Source organism: Vanessa cardui, chromosome 16 (assembly GCF_905220365.1).
Source record: "Vanessa cardui chromosome 16, ilVanCard2.1, whole genome shotgun sequence".
In the NCBI taxonomy this organism is placed as follows: domain Eukaryota; kingdom Metazoa; phylum Arthropoda; class Insecta; order Lepidoptera; family Nymphalidae; genus Vanessa; species Vanessa cardui.
Window position 1 is genome coordinate 11,083,063 of NC_061138.1, and position 19,647 is coordinate 11,102,709.

Genomic DNA, 19,647 nt, shown 5'->3' on the forward strand with positions numbered 1-19,647 from the left:
AAAGCAATCTTTAATTTTTTCTTCCCACGTCAAGTCTTTTTCCAATATTTTCTCCTTTAATTTTATAAAAACTAATTTCCATTTATTAAATCCCGTCTTTGCTTCCTTTTTGTTTTCTCTCTGATCTTCCGCATGCTCTTTACTGCTTAATGACTCTGATGACATTCTGAATGACTTTCTTCCATAATCTCCAAATTAATTGTTTCATTTACCTCCAAATTATTATCTTTTTCATGATTCATGGTTCTCTTGTTTCTAACTTTCTTCTTCGACAGTCTTTTATCATTAGTTTTGGCCTTAGTTACCTCAGCGTAGGTGTTTGTTAAATGTACAGAGGTTATCTCCGAGTTATTTCCAAAGTCTTTGGCTTTATAAGTACCTTTGTATGAAGTTGGGAATGTTTCCTTTGAAATTTGAAGCGCTGGAGGAGGGCTCGGAGGAACATATATTGTTAGTGCCTTTTTATAAGTGCAACCAAATTCAGCCATAAGCTCTCGGATTCGCTTTTCTTTAAGGTAAATAGGACATATTCTTGCCGTGGACATGTGATTGCCACCACAATTATTACAAACAAATAAAGTACGCTCACAATTTTGATGGTTATCACCACATTTTGGGCAAGTAATTTTGTGTGATGGACATATCTTTATTGAGTGTCCATATCTCCAACAACGTGAACACTGCGTAACAGGAAATACATACGGCGTTACTGTTATTGTAGTATCAAATATCTTTATTTGTGACGGTAAAGATGAGCCCTTAAAACAGATTCTTATAGCTTCACTTGCCTGCCAACTTCCATTAAAACCATTTCTTCGTTTTAACCGCTTCACTCCTAAAATTAATATGTCACTATATAAACTTTCTAAAATTTCTTCATCTGTGAGATCCAAATCTATATCTTTTATCACACCATATGTCTGATCCATATCCATAGTCTTATAGGTTCTATATCCATTTTCATTAAAAAATTTATTACTTATTAATTCTTCTGCACTGTCTTCTTTGTCAAACTGAATCAACACTTTAAATGAATTAATATATTTAACTCGAACGACATTTTGAATATTTTCTGATTTTAATGTTTTGGCCAATTTAAATTGCTTTGGAAGTGGTTCATTGGATGTAATGCAGACTTCAGTCATGTCCTCTGGTATTCTCTCCAACTCATTTAACACCCCAACACGAGCAAATCTTTTCCCTTTTCTTTGCACCGTGGTCCAAACTTCTTCTCTGTTAGTCACCCTGGTTCTCTTATTTGGTCTTATATTGTTGTCGTTTATCTCGATATTCGAAAGCTCTTCAACTTCCTCCGAACACTCCTGCATCTCACATTCCAAGTCATTCCGAACGTCTGAATCACTGGTCGTCATATTCCTTGCTTATTCCGTGCGAATGCACTGAACATTGTAAACAACGTTATCACGCAGTGTCGAGCGCGGCGGCCGATGCAATGCTACAATAACGCGTCCACTATCTACAAGCGCCCGCGCGCGAATCCAACGATATGTTTGTATACTAAGATTTGTTACCATATCTGCAACTTTTTCTCGAAACAATAATCTAAAAGAGTTCATTAAAGTACTTTTCGTGGTTTCTTGACAAGGAAACTAAATTCATTGATCATACTCACAGTTCTGACTTAGCTTCTAGTATTTTTCTACCGGATCAAACATTTACTAGACTAATACAATTATAAGAAATATCTAATGCCAACATTATTTTTTATTGCTAATTATAATTTACTATTATATATTATACTTTTTATATCGTTATAATGATATAATGTTATATCACATAAACTTTTTTCAATGGGACAGTTGAGTTAATTATAATTAGCCTTCTGATGACTTCTCTGCTTGCCTTAGCTCGTATAATTTCCGCTTTCAATAATTATACAATACGTATATATAAGCTATGGTTTTATAATATTACAGATGGTATATAAGTAAGGCACTTTATTAATGATTATTCTAAAATAATAATTTATGTTTTTATTTGCCAATAAAAACTTTTTTTGTCGTCTTTTCGGGGATTCAAACTGGCATAAAACCTACCAAATATAAATTATAAAAAAATGTATGTATATGGTCAAACCCAGATAAGCTACACTGACTTTGGATGTGCGTAATTTGCGTTTATAATTCATCTCGTATTCGGGAGTGAAGAAAAATATCACAAGAAAACTTGCATGTCCATAATTTCAATGATATTCTGCTCCATGGGTGTCCATTACCCGTATTTGTGCAGCATGCTGGAGTAGGCTACAAACAATCTTTCACCTACCAAAATCGACACTAGGCTGAAGGACGACGATTGGACATTTCCCGGCTGTTACTTTACTTTATCAACATCTTAATGGCAAGTGTAGTCTCATCGATACATATCGAAGAAAAGGGCAAAGTGGAGACGCATTAAAACACGCACATTTACTCAACGTTGAGTGTTTGTCCCAATATGAGATCGTGAACTTTAGACACGATTCACGTGTCGATTCTATTTCTAAATACAAAAGGGATATTGCGTCAAGATTCGACTGTTGATAGCGCGTCAATGGTATGATAAGAAATTGCTTATATCTCAGTGCCAATGGATATTGGCTATGGCGACCTTTAGCATCGGAAGATCAATTCCAAATCACGAAGAAAATGGCTATTAATAAAGTTTATTGACTTTAACTGAGTAGACATTCCTAGCGAGCAATTAAGCCACCTGATGGTAAGTGGTCACAATCGACAATAGACAATAGTGCTGTAAGAAATTTCAAATATTCCTTACATTACCAATGCGCCACCCTGGGAACTAAGATGTCATGGCCCTCTTCGAATACAACGATACAAACATTATTTGCCAGTAGATTATCTAATGAGTGGATGCTGCCTTACCAGACGGGCTTGCACAAAGCCCTACCACCAAGAAAATATTAGGAATAGAAGTATTATGACAGTGATGGAAAATAAGTGCCATTGTGCTTGCGCACACCTGTCTCCCTTTGGAACGACCGCCCCGAAATCGGTCAGGATGACATCACATCTGTGACGTCAATTAAACTGTATACGATTTGTCAATTGATGATTTTAATCCGACCTACGGCTTTAGACAGACACCTACCTATTGTGACGCGAATACGTCATTGATACCGATTTACAGTTAAGCACTACTTTGAATAACAGTACATACGTATAGTTCGTATTCCAATGTACAGTCGGGGTAAGAAAAGGTTCGTCACTTTAAGACCTATTTTTGTGTGCTCAGTATGAGCGATAATCTGCTTTACTGATCAGAATGACTTATTGCATCGCAATGTCATTATAAGTTACCAAAGAGTAATATGTAAGTTTAATTTTATATTAATTTGTCAGTTTGTTGTTTTAGTTTCAAAAGGTACTAAGAGTTGACAACTTGATGAAGGAATGAATTCGAAAACTGACAAAGGTTTTCTTACTCTGACTGTACGAATAAAAACCTACTCTACTTTGAACATTTCTAAAGAATATGTCGTCATTCAGGGTAGTTTTCCTTTGTTTTGCGTTAAACAAGGCCAAGGCTGAGAGCTAAGTGTAGTTCAAAACAATGTAATTACTTAGAAGCAGTACATTGTCAATGTAAAAATAGATTTTCGTAGACGCATACAATACGTTAACGGTACGGTTACTAACCGCAATTTTAAATTACTAGTCATAAGCCGAGATGTTTATCATGTTTTACGATTTAAATAAACCACAATATCGGTGCTATTACGCCGTTTATTTAATAAAATATAATTGTTTAATTATGATGTTTCATTAAATAGATACTAATGTATATTTTATCAATCGATTGTAAGTTTGTCTGTTACTATTTCACGCTAAAAGTGTTAAATCGATATAGGTGAAATTTGGTATGGAGATAGTTTTTAATTCCCGGGAAGGACATAGGTTTTTTTTACTTTTATTAATTCACCTCTCGAAGGGGTAAAAAGGAGGTTAACGGTTTGTATGATATTTGTAATGTTTCTCAATTTCACGCAGATAAAGTTGGTGCATCAAATAATGTATACATTACTAACAATTATTGTTTTTTTTTTTTTATATTAACATATAATTACTACAGATACCACTCCGCCAACTAACACCGCCAAATAACAGTACTCAGTATTGTTGTGTTCCGGTTTGAAGGGTGAGTGAGCCAGTGTAACTACAGGCACAAGGGACATAACATCTTAGTTCCCAAGGTTGGTGGCACATTGACGATGTAAGGTAATATATCTTACAGTGTCACTGTCTATGGGTGATGGTGACCACTTACCATCAGGTGGCCCATATTATGCTCGTCCGCCAACCTATAACATAAAAAAGAAACCACTCATTTATATATCATTCATACATACCATGGTTGAGCCGGAACTTGAGATGTTTCTCCATGACGGAGCACGCGACGAGGGATGAGATCTCGTCCAGAGCCAGCGCGGCGCCGGTCGAGCACCGATCATCGGGACAGGACACTTCATACGCGCCATTACACACTTCGAATTCGACGTACGCCTTCATGCACTGTGGAGAGAAGGAAATATTTATATGAAACTCTTGTATCCAGATTGAATTTTAAAATAATGTTGATTGGGTGAGATTTGAGTAGTTGCTATTCTATCAAGACCACGTTAATTAAAATATTTTTCATATAATAGGATCGAAATGTTTTGTAAATAGAGGCGCACTAATTTAAATATAATTTCAGATCTTTGAATGAAGAGACTTTTTTGTCTGGCCTAACTGTAAATCCTACTAAACTTTTAAAAATATTATTTCCTTAATATACTAGAAGATTAAGCATGTTTGAGCTTCTACATAAGAAGCTGCGCTTCGCTGTTTCAATCGCTTTAAATTTAGATGACAATGAACTGTTTTTATGACAAGCGTAAATTTCATGTTCTTATGGTACATGTAAACGTAAAACTTAAATTCTATAGAAATATTATACTTTTTATTTTTGTCAAATCAACTTTCACGATCTTTCGAAGGCTTATAATGTCGCCGGATAGATTGTAATCGAAGGGTATAATTATTAAAATACGAGGGAGATAAAATTATAACTTCTTATTCGTAAAACTAATGGCTTTCGATATCGAACTATCGTAATCGAATCGAAAAACAGAAAAACTATACAACGTGTCTATGTTTATGTGTGCGTAACGATAGATAGAAAAGTTAAAACATATTCATCTATACACATTTTTGAGTATCGCTGAAGTAAAAGTGGATACAATTTGGTCAATAACACTATTATAAATGATATGCCTTACGTATGAAAGATAAACATTTTCTTTTATTATTTAAGAAACGGACTGGACAATCTATGTATTATTGCCTAAATCTTTTTGATACTCGCTGGCCAATGATGACTTCAGTATTTTATTATAAAAATCGACTTAATATCTCATTATTATAACAATATTAAAATATAATAATACGATTATCATTTTATTAGTTACCAATATGATTACCAGGAACGCATAAACGCACCTAGGAATACCAACTTTCAATTATTTTTTAATCGCGAAACTTACATTGTGATAAATAATGATAAGTGCACATGCATGCACATTTATTTTAACAATGACACGAATGACATCTATGTGGAGACAAGGTATAGAACAAAAATTGTAGCCAAAAAAAGGCAGCCTCTTTCCTCGAGAACACACGAGGCAGACTTTTTTTCATGCCAGTTCAGCCGTTACCGCTGGGTAATAACAGCATCGAGAGACAATGGCGCTGTAATTATTCTATACAACGTTACAACTTTACCGTACAATAGGATAAAAAATTCAAACCAATAAAAAATCGTACTGTGCGTACAGTATAGATTACGCTGGTTCACTTTCACTTATCCTACAAACAGTCGGCATATAAATACATCATCATCGACCATCGTTATGAAATACTCAGATTATAAGTGTAGATGACACCATTAATAATTATATTTCTTTAAAATAAAGAAAATCAAAAGGTTTAATATAAGGACTAGCCCATACAACAACAGCCTGTAAATTCTGACTGCTGGGCTAAAGGCCTCCTCTCCCTTTGAGGAGAAAGTTTGGAACATATTCAACCACGCTGTTCCAGTGCGGGTTGGTGGAATACACATGTGGCAGAATTTCTATGAAATTTGTCACATGCAGGTTTCCTCACGATGTTTTCCTTCGCTGAGCATGAGATGAATTATAAAGACAAATTAAGCACACGAATCAGCGGTGCTTGCCTGCGTTTGAACCCGCAATCATCGGTTAAGATGTACGCGTTCTAAACACTGGGCCATCTCGACTCAAAGAGCATAAACCCATGGAATGTAAAAATTATACGACCGGTTTGAAAAAAAATAAAAAAAGACACTTGAAAATAAAACCGGTGCTACAAAAAACCGGTGTTTTAATTTTAATATCTATCCAGTGTACAATACAATTTTCCTCGACAAAACAAAACAGATTCGGTTTGTGGTCATGAGAGCCAAATTCATAAACGAAATGACAAAAAAATCATTATTCAAGTAGGCACGCTATTGCAAATACACTTGAAACAAAATAAAATATTAAACTAAAAAAAATAACTTTAATATACCATTTACATCGAACATCATTCAGTGCACGCACTTAAATATAAAAATTGTATATTTGTTGAGCTTTAAAATAAAATTCAATATTGTATAGATCAAATACAACATGTTACTCGTTTTGTCAGTAATATTCTTATCTATGCATTATAAAATAACATGTCCTGACTGACTGACTCATCATCACCGACAGTGGCGGCGCAAAGATCGAATCTTAATGTGGACAAGATATAGTTTACGAGGCTCTTGTTTTTTTTTTCAGTACTCTGATCCCAATGTTATGTTTAACTTTTTCAAGTTTCGGGTGTGAGGCATTTTACACTGCGAAGCCGTGGCTGTTTGTAACCAGTAGCGGCGCAAGATCGAATGTTAATGTGGGCAAGAGTTTGCAAGGCCCTTGTTTTTTTCAAAATTTCGTGCGCGATGCTCTTTGCATCGCGATGCCGTGGGCGGTGACCCGCGTAATTTACTTGTGTCAGGAGCCAAGAAAATTGTTATTACATCTTTATTGAATATATACCTTTTGAAAGAATTTTGGAATTTCTACACCTAAGCGGGTGAAATAATGGTTGTATATACCAATATAAAACAATGTTTCTGTGAAAAATTTATAAAACTGCAGATAGTCCATAATACATAAGATATTCAAAGACACCAATTTTCACCTTTATTCGTGGCTTTAGTTGGCCGGCCTGATGGTAAATAGTCCACCAGTGCCCATAGATACAAATTTCAAGATTCCATTATCGATATATTCGTTATTTAATTTAAAGCCTTCGAAATATATTATACAGAGAATTTTTTGCAAATGAAAATACATGATTTTCTAATAACCTCTATAATAAATGTAAGTCACGTTTCACATAACACATCATAAACAATATTAATCAGATAATCGTGTCTGCTAATTGCATCTTACATACTATCTCATGTGACCGTCGTATACTGTTTATATACATATACAAAACGTCATAATGTTTTCCTTCTCGATTAGAGTTATGTATTCAAAGGACTTCATCGTTTTATTTACATACTGGCTTGCTACTACGACGTGGAACTATATTAATAAAAAATATCATCCAAATTCGTACAGCTATTTATAAATTCTATAAGACTAGATATATGTATTTAAATTTAATATTAATATGCGATTCAACGGGGAAATGCTGCTAATATTCTTGCCACCATTCCACACAGTCAAGATTTTTAGTGAAACTATTTCTAATTGATATTTGTATGTATTTATGCATTTAATGTTATTAATTCTTATGTTAATAAAATATATTATTGATTGAAATATTTTTCAGAATCAGAATAAGAATCAGATTCAGAATATAGTTCCAAAAACGCTACGGATCAGAGGGATGTTAATAAAATCCGGCTCATCCTGAGTCAACATGAGAATGTTATTCGTTTCGAGAAATGAAGGATTGGACCTTTTCATACATACGAAATGAAAATAATACAATAAGCAGTATTTGCATAACGACATCAGGTAGCCAAATTGATGCTCTCACTTCAAATGTCTGCGTTGAAAACATATTAATAATTAATTGATCAGAATCATATTAATATAATATTACTTTTACTTGGTGGTAGGGCTTTGTGCAAGCCCGCCTGGTAGGTACCACCCACGCAGTATTGTTGTGTTCCGGTTTGAAGGGTGAGTGAGCCAGTGTAACTACAGGCACAAGGCACATAGCGTCTTAGTTCCCAAGGTTGGTGGTAACAATAACTCGGAACTTGGAGGCAATACTCGTATGATTGATGTCAAAAATCGTTATTAAATATAGAAGTGTTACAATTACTTATTAATAATATAAAATTAAAATTTAACAATAATTCGGAAAGGCACATTTCACATCTGAGAACGAAAACCGAAAACAACTCAGCGGGCCTTTTTTGTTTCAACAGTTGAGTTTATAGTGCAATTTTGCGCTTATGTATTTACTTGTATGTGCAGTTGGCTTATTGTTGAAATTAACAGCGATCGAAAAATGGTAAGAAAAACAATATTGTTTATCAAAACTGCCTATGCGTCCTGGGGTCTCACCGAAATAATCATAAGAACAAATCTTTAATAATTATTATCTTTTAATACTTGCTGTGCCCGCGACTTCGCGCTCGTTTGAATGAATCTGAACTTTTATATATAATTGTAAAATAAATATAGCCTAAGTTACTCTACATTACATCAGCTATCGTCCAGGTCAGCCATTCCCACTATTGGCATATAAGAGCGCAACCTACTTTGTTTTTAGTAGTTGACAATTATACGTCTTCTTAGTTTAACTATATTTTTCAATTGATATATAAGTTTGTACAACTATTATTCTAACGTTATATACGTCGTTGCATTTTCTATGTAATCGTTTTTTATTTATTTTCACCAGAACATCAACACCAATTCTAGTGTACATAACATTATTGTAACTAACCACTAAATTAGTAAACGCATACAAATTAAGCTTACAAATTAAGAGATTAGATCATCAATTGTTTAATATTCAACAGTTCGAGACTAACGCGATATAATCTCTGTATTATCATGTATGTTGAATTAGCATAATATATGTTATACAAACATAGCATATAATAGAGTTACCGATTACCGAGATGTAGCGCGCTTTAATAAAATAAATATATTCAAATTTACTTAAACTTTATAAAATTCAAATAAATCATAACGATAACACATCAAGTATCAAGATTGCTTAAACCCACTTACACACACACACACAATTTTAATAACCATAAACATATTAAATATACGAGTATAATACTTGAATCCGAATCATTAATTCAACATATCCTTCGCGGAAATAATACACTCACAATTCTTGAAAAACTATAAATGTACTAATAAAAAATTTATATATCATATGTAAACTAGAAACGAAATACCTATTGAAATTTTCCTTTTCAATTCCAAAGACAAATATCGAATGTATCGTTATAAATACACGAAGCATTTACAAAAGGCAATTGTACAATTTAATATTCACAAAAGACAACGTTCTCGGGCATATTGTAGTCGCGTGCAGCTTGCAGTTAGCCGGAAGCGGTAATGTCTCAAATTACCTGGTAATATGTCGGTAATGGGGTTGAGTCTGGCTAATCTTGTATTAAAGTCGCTTTCATCGTGAGATGAGTAATTTATTTAAATTTATACTCGTGTAGTGTTTATATTTCATGTTTGTTATATAAATAAGGCTTTGTATATGTTAGGACACATTTGTTTATTTAAAGAAATAAATAAAAGAAAGACTAGTAAATAAGTAAGTAAGTAACAGCCTGTAAATTTCCCACTGCTGGGATAAGGCCTCCTCTTCTATTAAGGAAGGAATATGTTCAAACGAACATATTCCACCACGCTGTTCCAATGCGGGTTGGTGGAATGCACATGTGACAGAATTTCGATGAAATTAGACACATGCAGGTTTCCTCACGATGTTTTCCTTCACCGCCGAGCAGGAGATTAATTATAAACACAAATTAAGCACATATATATAGTGGTGCTTGCCTGGTTTTGGTTAAGATGCACGCGTTCTTTCCACTGGGCCATCTCAGTTCCCACTGGGACATCTCAGCTCAACAGAAAGACTAAGAAAAACTGTAACTATAAACTGATAAATTCATTCCATAATATCAAAAGCGAGAATTCATTTCGTAACTCACTGGTCAAGTATTGAAAAGCTTTAAATGTTATACATAATTAGTGACGTAAATTCGCATATATCTTTGTGACATTTCATCGTTCGACGGTGAGTTTCGAATTTATCATTACCGCATAGTTCACTAGTTTCAATGACATTCCATGTATTGATTTTCAAGTGACATATTTACAGACAAATGTTTTCAAGTATTTCGAAATCTTCTTATAAAGTAGTCGTTTGCCATTCTTTAAAACAAAAAATTGTTTTTTTTTTTTTATTTATTTTAGTGACACGGCTATCAACACTTTAGAATGCGTTGTAAATAATAATTAAAATAATGTAACACTAATGACAGGTTGGCCGCTTCGTAACCAGTTACTGATTTATGTAATGTATGCAGGTTAAATGCAATTACATTCTAAATAGCCGCCTTTAAATACAAAAAATAATTTTAGCTCGGAATAAAAACACTTATTTACTACACCGCCGAGCATGAGATGAATTATAAATACAAATTATACTTCAAACTGTTCACTTTACTTGGTTGTGGGGTGCTTTGCAAACCACCCGCGAATCAGTAATATTGAGATCAGTAATGGTGATCCAGTCTAACTACAGGCACAATATACATTTTCGATTGTATAGCCCATCAGACATCAGTTTGTTGCATATTGAAATAAGTTGCTGGTTAATACTTCGTAAAGTGTCAATGTCTAGGGGTGACCATACTATGATGACAAATTTGCCAGGTAATCAAATATGTTAAGGCTATTATTTTGTCAATAGGAAAGCTATAGCCATTCAAACATCCATTAGCATAAAACTGTAATACAATATCCTACTACTATTATAAAGGCGAAAGTTTGTATGTATGGATGTATGGATGTTTGTTACTCTTTCACGTAAAAACTACTGAATGGATTTGAATGAAACTTTACCACAATATAGCTTATACATCAGAATAACACATAGGCTACAATTTTTGAGGTTTCTAATGTGAGGTCGTAAAAAACACATTTTTTGCGCTTACATTGCAAACGCTGACTGAATCCTACAAGATAGATCAAAACAATGTACTACAGTATTGTACAACTTAAAAAGGTCTACAAAAAAGTGATGGTATATGTTTATCTCTTAGGAATAACCCAGAATAACCATTTTTTATCCTTTACTTTGTACGAGAAATAATGACTTATTTACGAAGCGATTTTAAGCGATTACTAGACTAGACGGGACGAACCTGAAGTCCACGCGAACGAAGTCGCGGGCAAAAGCTAGTTAACTATAATCCTACAAATTAAGCACATATCTATATAGTAGTGCATGCCTGGGTTTGAACCCGAAATCATCGGTTAATATGCACGCGTTCTAACCACTGGGCCATCTCGGCTCATAATTTTTGAAAAATTTAATATTTGTATAATTACACTGTCTCAAGTTTGCAAGAGTGAAAACGAATCGTCGCAATATCGGTATTATCGATTCGCGTTGAGTCAACACATCCGTTAAAATATTCAGAGGGTTAAGAGGCGACTTAGCCTTCTAAAGACTACGAAATCTTCGAACAGAGTAAGTAGAAATTTGGTCATAGTGATTTACACAGAAACGATTACAACTTCATTGAATGAAATGTCTTGAAAATCTATCTGTAGTAAGATATTACCTAGCTCCAAACATTAATCGCCATTTTCCAAATAATCCATTAGATATTAGTAAATAATAATACTCCGTCAAAGCGAAATAAAAACCATTTTAACTAAAGCATTAATCACAGAAAATATTTTTATGAAAACTAAAGCCAAAAAAATAACGATCTAATTTACCATATCGATATTATATAACATGAATAGGTAGACAAGCTAGACGTATCAATAAGTAAAATCACGGACCGGCCGTGGGCACGGCAGCCGAAAACAACACGCAACCTATCGGAACAATGGATTATGTAAAAACGACACGAATGAAGAACGAAAAAAAATGGCACATTATTCGAAATAACCTGCAGTGTACTTGACATTACGGTCAGAAATCGAAATACCGGTCTTTTTAAACGACCGGAAAAATTGCTTTTGAAACCAGTAATACGAGTGGAGTTGCGGTTTGTGACGTGTTGTTTTGAAGATTTTACGATTCGGGGTTTTGTTTAAACAATTCATGTTAACAAAAGAATTTTTAAATATTTGCTTTTATACTTTTATGTAACCACGTCAGGGTAAAAAAATCCAACGTTTTTTTTTTTTTTTTAAATTAGATAATTTATCTGCGGTTATATTCAAAATAGCACGTCGAATATAGAATTATAGAATCTCTTTGTTTTTATAAGTGGGTTAAAAAGTAACCTCAATTGCAGCTGACCCTAACGGGTTTCAAAAACAAAAGATGTCGGAACATATAATTAACGGTTCCTTAGTGATGTTCTTGTAAATTGGATTGTCAAGTTTAAAGTCTTAAATTTGTGATAATTGTCAGTTTACTTTGAGTGAAAATGGTTCCATTTAAGCCGTCGTCTTACTTTAATCCAATATAATAAAAGCGACAGAATACTAAAGACTAACTTAACGGTTTGTATCGTGCAATAATAAAAAAACAACTAGACTCCTTAAAGACCCTTTTGAATCCTTGCTAACTACACTAGTACCAGGGAGGCATAATCACGTAAGAGTCAGGCAGTGGCTTACCGGTACACACGCACTTACCCAGATCTACATATAAGGCTAAATAAAACGTTTGACGTAATTTTCAATGCTGTGTGCGCCACACTATACGCTGGAATTGTACAAGTGTGCATTGGAGACCAGTTGCAAAAACCACTGCGTTTTAATGCTCTCCTGGTACTTGAAACGTTACGAATAGCGGTTTTGTAAGTTTAACAATATAAAATAAGCTTGACAAGTATGTGGTTGGTTGGACGTTCTGTTTATTAATTCATATTATTATTATTATTAATTTTAATTTTTACGATTATATATTATACGAAATATAATGATTAATTTTTTTTTAATTTATAAATTAAGTTAATTGAGTTCCTGAGCCTTGATTGCTTAAAGGTCTGCAATAAATAAATGGTGTTCCGGTTCCGGTTGGATTAAAAGTTAAAAGGCTGGCATAAAATCACTAACTGGTACAGCTTGATACAAAGGCTATATTTACACAATCGTTAACCATTCCTATATCGATTACCCTTAGCTTTTATATTAATTTTAGCATTCGTCGTATTAGTTATTGAGTTACCTATTTTTCTAAGGACGAATGCTATGCACCGGTACGGATGTACAAATATAGACAAAAAAATAGACTAGGAGATAAAGATAAATTTGAAAGTGCACTTGTTTGCACAGACACTCTTGGACTATAATATGCCTCGCGCGTTGACTTGAAAATGCCAGCCGCTATTATTAAGAACAAAAAATTTATTTTATTTTTGTATTGCTAATAAGAGCTACTGTCGTATATTGCGTGTCCAATACGTGTCGGATGTTCTAATTAAAATAATTGTAACAATTATTGAATAACGGCTTGGTAGTATAACGTATTACCTAACCATCGAAACGGTTCGATCTGAAGAAGGTATAGGTTTTAAGCGGAACTTAAATTGGTTATATTAAATCGTGCTTCATAAACACAATGTTATTAAACAAGATCGCAATACCAAATACAGATATATATGTAGATTAATTTCCTAAAATGTATTAATAATGAGTTACGTCTACATAATTCTGGTGAAGAGTGAGAAAGTGTGTTACAGAAAGAGATTATAGGTCAAGAACTAGAGGGCGCGACGGGGCAGGGAAAGGCGCTGGTAGTAATTTAATTAATTATATTAGACAACATCACATACATTATTAATTACTCTGATCCCAATGTAAGTAGCTGAAGCATTTGTCGTATGGAAAATCAGATGTAACGTATAGAAAACTAATGAAGTTTTTCTACATCGACTCGGCGTACCCATAAAAACCGGTGTACACATTACTCGACCACGAAGCTCGTTATGTCATTTGAAGATAGTCAAGGTATATTCATCAAATGCAGACCTTAGACCTGATAAAGTGTTCAATACTCTACAACATCGCTAGATAAGAAAATTTATTTATTTAAAAGTTACAATCAATATGTACACTGACTACTTATGACATACCTCAAAAGGACAATGTTATGTGCAAAATGTATTATTAATAAAAATGCGACTTCTCGCTATTTATATTATTTCCTCATGTACGCAAACCGTTTATACATAACAAAACACTCGAGTATATCAATTTGAATTTACATAAACTCGAAATAAAAGGATGACTAAACAAAGAGGCGTCAAGTTGAATTATGATTGAACGATGTATCCTTTACGACGTCGATAACATTTCGAGTTTATTTTGTATTTCGAGTTTGTTCAATCGATTTGCTGTTTGTGTGTCAAAGAAGAATCTGTTACACTACACTGTAACGTGGATTTTATTTTTAAACTATTTCATTTTCAATATTTTATCCAAGAAGTTTTTATATTTCTCACTATAGATTTTCATTTACATGTGTTAATTGGAATACATAGAATTATTCCTGATCTCTGATATGCATTGTGAGTGAGTGTGCGAATGACAGCATGATGGGATCATCGGGGATCCTGACCAAAGGCATTCCATATTAAGGAGGAATGGCGTTAGACAGGCGACCGGAAACGACAGTCTTTTATTTTTAATGCTAATAATTAACTGACAAAGGCACGCCTGTAATTATATAATATTAACAGAAAAGTTTGAGTTTCTCTTTTTTTAATACTTAGTAATCAGTATATTTCGAATGTAGCGTAGTTCACATAATATTATATATTCTATTGAATTATGTCTTAAATTATGTTTTTTTTTATTATGTTAATATATAATAAAAATAATTCATAATTATACAATTCACAAAAATAATTTCCTTTATAAAAGAAAATTTACATGAGAGCATTCGTTGGTTAGGAGGTTGTACAACAGTAGACTTTCCGAAAAAAAGCTATTTCAAAACCTTTTTATATAATTAAAACTCTTTCATACTCGCAATCTAAAACTTAACAAAGGTATTATTTTATGAAAATTTTAAATACAAAAATGAAAATTATATACATATTCACATCCAAGATTTGACTCGTGTATCTAACTAGAATAAAAGCTCGCTGGAACCGTCAGTTTTGAAAATCACAATTAACAGTTATTGAATAATAATATATATCACATACAACATGAGTATATAGAACACTTTGGACAAAGCGCATAGGCGGGCCGACCGTCAGGGCGTCACTGAAGCATGCGTGTGGAATCCGTAACGCCCCCGAAAAGACGCGAGGGTACCGCTGGTTTTCTTTACTATGCTTGTAATATTACTATATACTAGGGCGCACTGATTTATGTTTATAATCTCGTGCTCAGATGTGAAGGCAAACATCGAGAGGGAACCTGCATGTTCCTGCAATTTTATAGAAATTCTGTCACATGTTTATTCCACAGCTTCTTCTCAAAGGAAGAAGAGATCTTAGCCCAGCTGTGGGAAATTCACAGGCAGTTGATGAGGGCGCACAAGACATCCAAGTATTGTTGAGTCCCATATACCCCATTTCCAATGAGATTAATAAAAAATAAAAGAACATCATAGTGTTTGCCGTTTCGGTAGATAGCTTTACCCCCAAGAAACGCCAATACAGTTTTCGCATACAAAAAGCACACTATATTTATAAATATGAGATGATAAAAAGTATATGTCATTGGCACAACGCATGTGGATCAAATGTTATTCCAATTTCGGCGAAAAATTGATTCGATCGTTATCGATATCAGCATCACAACATAGTATAAAACAAAGTCGCTTTCTCTGTCCCTATGCCCCTTTGTATGCTTAAATCTTTAAAACTACGCAACGGATTTTGATGCGGTTTTTTTAGTAGATAGAGTGTTTCGAAAGGAATGTTTTTGTGTATAATACATATAGTAAAGAAACGCTGATATTTTTAGAAGTTTGTAATGTGATGTCGTAAATAAATAAAATTTTTAGTTTATTTAGTACCAATATTGCATCCGTGCGAAGCCGGGGCGGGGCGGGTGTACATATAATACGAGTAACTACGAGTTTTCGATGATAATTAGTTCGGAGTTCTTAACCGCGTAAGTAATACCAGTAAGACCAGTTAATATCATAAACAACGTGTCGATTTATAAAAATACATACATACATACACACACACACATAGTAATTGTCTATATATAAATAGAGATAAAACAATTTAGTATCTTTTTCTCCTTTATCAGTCGATTTACTTTTTTATTTGGTCGAGTTATTTACGAAGTTTTGCGAGAAAAAAAAATGATACATACAAATTTATGTTATCCTGGTATTTTAAATAAAAGTCTACACTTATATGTATTATAAAATACGAAAATAATTCCGTCTGTCTGTCTGTTGTTTCATGTCCAAAATTACCCGGATTTTGTGTGATTATTAATTTAATACGAAGCAAGCTTACCCCCTAGGAATGACTAACGACAATAAACTCCTAAAACGCAAACGAAACCGCGAGCCACAACTAGTAAAATACATTAACAAAACGCGCGAGTACGCTTGGGTACGCGTATTCCTCCATGTTTACAAAAGCGACGACAATACATTACGCTTCTAGGATACTAATTCATATAATTTATAGCGGTTGTAAATAAACTAAGGCGACTTAATCTTGTTTTGTTTATCGTAAGAAAATATTTGTCTTTTACATTAACGATTAACAAATTGCAATACAATCGATATATCACGTCAGCCATTTTTATTTAAACGTCATCACAATTACGAATCGTATATAGTAACGACACAACTTAGATGTAGCATCGGCAAATTCAATAAAACCGATTACTGCCAATTTAAAAAACCAATAGAAATAGCTCCCTAACGCACCATTCGACGCTATTCGTCGCTATAGATTCTCGCGTCAGTTCAACCCGAGATTTGACGAATATACGGTCATATGATAAAACAAGTTATTATGTTTGTGTAAAGATCATATTCACATAAGAAATAAATATTGTTAATTTGGGATAGCGTACTTAATTCGGATGTGATCGGTTGCTACATCTAAGCTGTGTCGTACGTACTATAACCTTATTGACTGTTGAAGCCAGACATTTATAAGTAGGCAATCCAGCCTACGACGCAGTTGAAATAATTATATTCGAAGATTAATCAAATGCGTCGGTGTGACGGGAGGATTTTCATCTCGACAGTGAAGCCTTAGGTTTTCTATTAAAGTTCCACTTGCCAATGAATTACGTAAACACGGCTATATTTATTGATACAACGTGTTTGTTCAGCGTTCAAGATCGTCGGTAATTTAAACAAGTCGCGGTATATATGTAAACAGTTGCTTCTTTCCGACATTAAAACAAATTTAGGTATAATTTAATTCATTCGAAAATGTTATTGAATAATTCTATTTTAATATATTTTATTATGTAGAATAAAAAGAGGCGATTTGATTGTAGCCTTTAGCTTAGCTATTCAAACAGATAATAGTGTATTTTCCTTCAAGGCCGAGATGAGCTTTTAACATTAACTGAAGAACAAGACCTTCAGTAAAATCTATCTAGGCTTATTTATTTTCAACAAAATTGTCTTTCTATTATTTTCAGCAACATTCCGCCCGTCCCGGCTTCGCACAAGTGGACATAAGTTTTTTAAATATTTTTACCTTTTATTTATATTATATATTTTTTGTAGCTTTTTCCGACATGTTTTACAATTATCCTATTTCAATTTATTTACACAAAAACCTTAACAAATTACATACCTAAACCTTCATAATAAATCACTCTGTGTATTAGTAAAACCCGCATGAAAATCAGTTCAGTAGTTTTGAAGTTTATCGCGAACATACAATCAGATGGTTTTATAATATGTAGTGATAATTATCGTTTCGATAAATAAATGTCGTTAAGGTTGTAGTACATTATACATGCGTCATGTCCATGAATGCGTAAATAGTGATGTGAACTTAACACGAATCATTTTGCATAGCGATGCCTCCCACGTTGCGAACAACGTGACAAACGGACGGGCCAACTAATGGCATTAAGTTAAGCTTCTGCCATTTCTTGTTTATCAATATACTAGCGAAACGCCCGGCTTGACACGGCGATACTGATACTAAATATCCTACAGAATTTGTTTATTAACGAAATCACATTAAAAACTTCTAAAATTATCAGTGTTTCTCCACTGTAATGTCTATGTATTATATACAAAAATCTTCCCCTCGAATCACTCTATCTATTAAAAAAAACGCAACAAAATCCGTTGCGTAGTTTTAAAGATCTAAGCATACATAGGGACAGACAGGGTAAACGACTTTGTTTTATACTACATATAATTCTCTGCTGACTAGAAAACGGCCCATAGAACACTTTCCCGAGCATGTTATTTTAGACTTAAAAAAAGTAAATAACTTTAAAGGTACTTTCTAAATGAAATACGTAGCTTGAAAAAGCCAACACATTTTTCACTTAATTTGTAAGCTTTGAACGATTTTATTGACAAACGCGAGAGGGGACTGTTACAATCACACTGGGTACACAATTACAGTGATTTTAATTAAACTTTTAACAAGAATCAAGGTGTATTTCTTATAACATCTAATGTCAACACGAATGAGGCCGCGGGCAAATATATAAGAAATAAAAATAAACGTTTACGCATGCGCTGAATTTATACAATAATAGCTTTAATATGATATGACATTAAGAGTGATTTACTTTTATCTTAACTGTAACATATTACATTGTACAATGTTTTGCCAATAACTCGTAACATTAATATACGATATCAGTTATTTATACGTCTAATATATTTATTGTGACATAGTTATAACCATTATATTGTATTTAATTGTATATTATATGCCACAGATGCCATGTACTGCTTTATCAGACACTTAAAAGAATAACAATATCATCTTAGTAGGTACGCTTGAGTGGAGTAGATAGATTCAATTAGAAAATAAGGGAATATAAAAATATAAATGGAGATATATTAAAAGCGTATGCCATATGCGTAAGCGATTTTGTCTCAGTTATCATGGGATCAGATCAGTTTGGTCTCATTTTGAACAGCTTCAACCTTAATGGTGCACAAAAAGGATACTTCATTACAATTTACTAAATCGTTATGATTTAACAAAGAATTAATTTTAGAGACCGGGAACAAGTTACTGGCCGGGTAGAGAGCGGCGCAATGACAGTATAAAAAAAAAGTAAAACGTGCGAATAGACGAAGTAAGTTTCCATTGAAATTAAATCAAAACAAAACCTATCAAAGGTGAAATTTAAAAAATCTGTTGATTAAATACGAAATTTCGCGTGCGAACCACTATATTCGTGTACCCAATTATTTATAT

At 33.4% G+C, this 19,647-nt stretch overlaps 1 protein-coding gene across 2 annotated transcripts in view; it reads right to left on the minus strand.

The window, feature by feature from the left end:
• LOC124536107 (probable E3 ubiquitin-protein ligase RNF144A) overlaps positions 1–19,647 on the minus strand; it is a 144,442-nt gene that overhangs the window by 31,184 nt on the left and 93,611 nt on the right. For both annotated transcript variants that reach the window (XM_047112553.1, XM_047112554.1), the window contains one exon: positions 4,370–4,532. In XM_047112553.1, coding sequence (XP_046968509.1) covers positions 4,370–4,532 — 163 coding nt within the window. The remainder of the gene's footprint in view (positions 1–4,369; positions 4,533–19,647) is intronic.